We start from the raw sequence: 4,956 nt of genomic DNA on the forward strand, positions 1-4,956 counted from the left end.
CTTAGTCTACAGGTAATGTGTGAATGTGTTTTTGCTCCTATTGGATTATAAGCATCATAAGAGTGAGAATATTGTTTACTCATGCTTGGCACTAAGTAGACATTCAATGACTATAAACAAATAAAGCATTCTTGATGTTCCAAGAAGGATGGTGGTCATTTTTCTTTTGTTTAGTTCAAGTCCTGTGTTTAGTAAATCACAAATGAACCATCAGGGTCTGTGTTTGCAGGGGATTCACCTGTAGATGACAACGCTACCAAAGTGTGTGTGTGTATGTGTGTGTGAAATGCCATTCTGGCTGTGCTGGTCCCTGGTTTTCCTCCTGGAGGTTCCTGCCCTGGGGCCACTGACAGAGGCATTGAGATCTGAGTGCTGGACCTTGCTGACCAGAGCAGGAGGAGCTGCGGCCCTGCCACACCCCCAAGGTTGGGAGTTTGATGGCTGGCAGAGGAGGGGAGTACCATGGGCAAGAATAAAGGGGACAGGGGTCCTCAACAGGGGATAATTCAGAAAACACGAAGGCATGTTGTGTTGTCACATTGGCATCAGGTGGGTAGGGCCCAAGGATGCCGCTAAGCATCCTAGCTGAACAGGACAGCCTTCCACAACCAACAATCACTTGATCCAACATGGCACTTGGGCTGAAATTGAGAAACTCTGCTATAAGCTTGAGTTGTAAACTTTGTACCAACAAGGAGGATTATCTGCAGACAACTCAAGAGCAGTACCATCACCTGCATTTGTTTTCTGCAACAACTCTGTTGTTTACCTTTATCGCCATTCAGTCACAGCACACGGTAACTGCATATTGTCCAGCATCCTCCTGTTTCCTCATAGATCTGTCCCTTGGACAGATAAAGACATCAGAGGGGGCAGGGCTTCAGTTCACTCCCAGTAATAACCCTTCAACAGGGTTTTCTCTGAACTAGCATCACAGTCATGTGGGTTAGGTGGCCGTAGCTGGTATTCAGGTGAAATCTCAGGCCAGTCTTTCCTGAAAAAAGGGAACTACTGACCATTAATCAGAACTTCAGGTGAGCAAAGATTCAAGAGAGCAAAACAATGTCCTGTATTATTGTGAAGGGGAAGCAAAGGATCCAGAGAGGAACAGCAGTCTGACTCTGAGAGAAAGGCCTGAAATGGAGAGGAAGGGAGGAGGTGGTCAATCCTGGGTAAGAAGAGGGGAGGGAGGGGGCTGATGGCACAGGAATGACTGTCAGAGACACATCCTGGAGGTCACAATTCAACCCACTCAACTATTCCCAGAAATTTCAAAAACTTTTAAAGCAGCAAGTGCAGGGCGTGAAAAGGAGGAGCCATGCTAGAGGAGAGCCTGGGAATGGGGGAAAATGATTACAGGCTGTGACCTCATTGGCGCAGCCCCTCTCAGCAGCAGTGGAAAGCACAGCCTAGACTTCTCACCACTGCACACCAGAATCCTGCTCAGGGCGTTGCCTGATCTGCCTAACTCTGCCATGGGCTGCAGTCTCTTCTGCTGTGTGGCCCTCTGCCTCCTCCAAGCAGGTGAGTCCTGGGCCCAGGTGACATGATCCTGTTGGAGTCCCTAAGTCTTTTCACCATGACAACAGCAGGCTATCTCCTGGGATTTGCCTGAATTCTGCTTCTTTCCATTGCAGGTCCCTTGGACACAGCTGTTTCCCAGACTCCAAAATACCTGGTCACACAGATGGGAAAGAAGGAGTCCCTTAAATGTGAACAAAATCTGGGCCATGATACTATGTATTGGTATAAGCAGGACTCCAAGAAATTTCTGAAGATAATGTTTAGCTACAATAACAAAGAGCTCATTATAAATGAAACAGTTCCAAATCGCTTCTCACCTGACTCTCCAGACAAAGCTCATTTAATTCTTCACATCAAGTCCCTGGAGCTTGGTGACTCTGCTGTGTATTTCTGTGCCAGCACCAAAGCACAGCCCTGCAGAGTCGCCGCACTCCTATACACAAACCTCCTGGCTCAGCCAGGAAGCTGTGAGCCAGTGTGTGCACCTGCACCCAAGGCTCCAGTCTCCACTCCCTGATGGCCTCTGATGGAATTTCAGTCTGTAGTATAGACGGCTAGTGCAACCAGTGGAGAAGTCATCTATTTTATGCACACAAAGTCTCACAGAATTGTTTATCAGCTGGAGCAGGGCTTCACAACAAAGCCACTAAAGTATTAGGGCTCCACAAACAAAAACAGAGCCTGTCCCATGAACTGAAGATCTGAACTGATGGAGGAAGCTATTTCTTGTCTTTCTGTGCTGCACACATGTGTTCATATTTCATATAACATTATGATCAAAACCACATGATTGCTGAAAATGGTTGATGAGCACAAGCATAAAGGAGAGGGAAGGAAATATTTCTAAGATCAAGAGACAATTCTGATGATCAGTAAGTACTTTATTTAATAGAAAAATATTTGGAGAGGCATGAAATTCCATGGCAATCGGTAAACTGGAAAGTGTTGAGGAGAAGCCGGTGGAGGCAGCCTTGTGCATTGTAGGCTCCTTCTTTTCAAGAAGGGTGACCAGCAAGCGTCTCTCCCAATTCTGATGAAGGTCATCTTGAACTCTCCCCAAGAATAGGCAATAGCCAGATGACTGGAGATATTGGGAGACCTGAAAGGACTTTGGACACAAATCTCTAAGTGGTGGTGAGCCATTGGTCCTACTCCAAGTGAAACAACATGATAAAACTGACATTTTGGTACAGGAACACTGGTAGTAGTATGGATCAGAAAGGAGATAGATTTTTGGGTGGCATGAAGAATTAGGAGACTTGTAAATATCCTACATGAAAGATTAGAAAGATTTTATGTGAAGCATTGTGGACAACATAGACTTGAGGCTCTGGATTATGTTATTTCTTGGAAATAGTCTTGGGTTTTATTCTGGGAGGGTTGAATATATGACTAGCCAGGGTCTATTTCAACTTTGCCCTCCCTTTTAGGGAGCCCCAGCATGTGGTCAGCATTGCTAGTGCATGCCTTTCCAGCTACTCAGGGACCTGAGGCAGGAGAATCACTTGAGCCCAGGATGTGGAGGTTGCAGTGAGCCGAGATTGCACCACTGAACTCCAGCCTGGACAACAGAGTGAGATTTCATCTCAAAAAAAAGAAAAAGAAAAAAATAAAGAAGGAAAAAAAGAAATCATGAAATAAAGCAAGCATTCTGTGAAAAGATTGTTTAGCTTAAGATTACATAAGAACCCTCCAAGCAATCACCTGTGTCACCACAGAGTCACACCCTGCACTGGACCAGACACCACCCTGTGAGGAGCTGAGTTCTCCTGACACTTCATGCTCAGTGGTTTCCATGACTCTTCTTTGAGACCAGGGGTTCCCTTCGTTGTAGGTTTTTGTCATGCAGAGTCAAGCAGCACTGAGCATTGGGAAATCAGAGAAGGAATTTCCAGGCAAGGGTCCCAGTTCAGAAGCCAACTGGAGAGGACAGTAGGAGACTCACCCTTTGGGAAATGGGTTTGAGAAATATGTATCTATTTTCACCACTTCTATTATTCTATATTCCTGCTTGTCTATTCCTTAATTTCTCTTTTTTACACTCAAAGCTAGACTGTGGATTCTAGCTCTGATCAAAGCTCCGAATGTGCACAGACACCTTCTCTGAACCCTTCAGGCAGCAATCATGCTTCTGTCTGCTCCCCTTGCTGCAGAGCCCATGGATCATGGTCTGGAAGCTTCCTGACTCATCCACTCTCCTTCCTTTGGCTGGAAATCTCCTTGTTGATTTCAGGTCTCAGCTCCCCATTGGATTTCCTCTCCAGACTGACACTTGAAGGATTACTTTTGCCACTTTGTTCTCATTATTCCCAATGTCCTTCCCTACTTCCACCCTTATAATCCCCCAAATTGTTAGATGCTAACCAGTTCTATTCCCTTTTGGTGCCCTTTTAAAATGCTGTGTATGTTGCTATACCTTTTCAATTTTGTTGCAGGCTTTGATTTCCGTATCCATTTCTTCAACTGGATTATGAGCCTCTGAAGAAAATATTGTATGTTAAAATCCCCAGTTTATGACACTGTCTCTGGCTTAGAGTAAATGCTAAGCTTCTTCTTTGCTGCATTGGGCACTTAAGCCTTGTCCAAAACATCTTCACCAACAGTCACCCAGCCTCTATTCTGGACAGGAGACCACAGTACCTTCTGGAAAATTCTCCCTTCTGTCGAGCCAGAAAATCGTCTCCTTAGAGCTTTGAATCTTTTGCTCTCGGTCCTATAACTTGTGGACATAGGATCAGGAGAGGCAATAATAAGAAGGTAAGTAGTCAACAAAGCCCAAAGAAGACTGTAGATTCTAAAACAGGTAAAGATGAGTCAGATAAGTGAAAACCCTAGCCCAACTAACATACATTTTTCTCTTTAGATAGCAGCTACAAATTGTGAAAGGAAATCTCAAAAGTGTCTCCCCATTCCTGGGGCATAGCATGCCCGGTACTAGTAGTCAAAGCTGATGCTGGCTTCTTTCTAGACAATCCAACAGAAATAGTTTCTTAGAAAAAAATGGCTGGAACGGGACTAGGTAGATTGCTCTAAGGTCTGCTTTGAAGTCCTCTCCTTCAAAAAACCTTCTGTAATTGCATCGATTCCCAACTGATAACTGGGTTTCTACATAGTCTTTGAATGCTGATGAGAATAGTTTGTGCCGCATTACTTGACGATCAGTCAAATATCCTACAGTGATTTTAAAAAGCTGTGTCATCTCAATGTTGGCTCAGTCTTGCCATCTAGAATATTCACACACACTGAAAACAAGGATGTATGTCCTATGGGTTTTTTTCATTTGTATTGATTTGTTTTCCCCTTTCACATGGTACCCATTGCAATTAGGGTCCTTCTACATATCTGTGGTCAACGGGTGTTCAGTAACCAGAATAGAGCATAGGATCAGTCCTTGAACCGAGTCTTCAGACAGGCCTTCGAATGCTGAGAAGA

The 4,956-nt window shown here is 44.6% G+C and overlaps 1 gene segment (V, D, J or C); it reads left to right on the forward strand.

The window, feature by feature from the left end:
- The first annotated feature begins 1,210 nt into the window (after window positions 1-1,210).
- Window positions 1,211-2,041, forward strand: LOC113221044. The segment is given in 2 exon segments: window positions 1,211-1,524; window positions 1,638-2,041. Coding segments are annotated over 2 exon segments (579 nt in total).
- Window positions 2,042-4,956: the final 2,915 nt, after the last annotated feature.

This window comes from Piliocolobus tephrosceles, unplaced genomic scaffold, assembly GCF_002776525.5.
Source record: "Piliocolobus tephrosceles isolate RC106 unplaced genomic scaffold, ASM277652v3 unscaffolded_19525, whole genome shotgun sequence".
NCBI classification, from domain to species: domain Eukaryota; kingdom Metazoa; phylum Chordata; class Mammalia; order Primates; family Cercopithecidae; genus Piliocolobus; species Piliocolobus tephrosceles.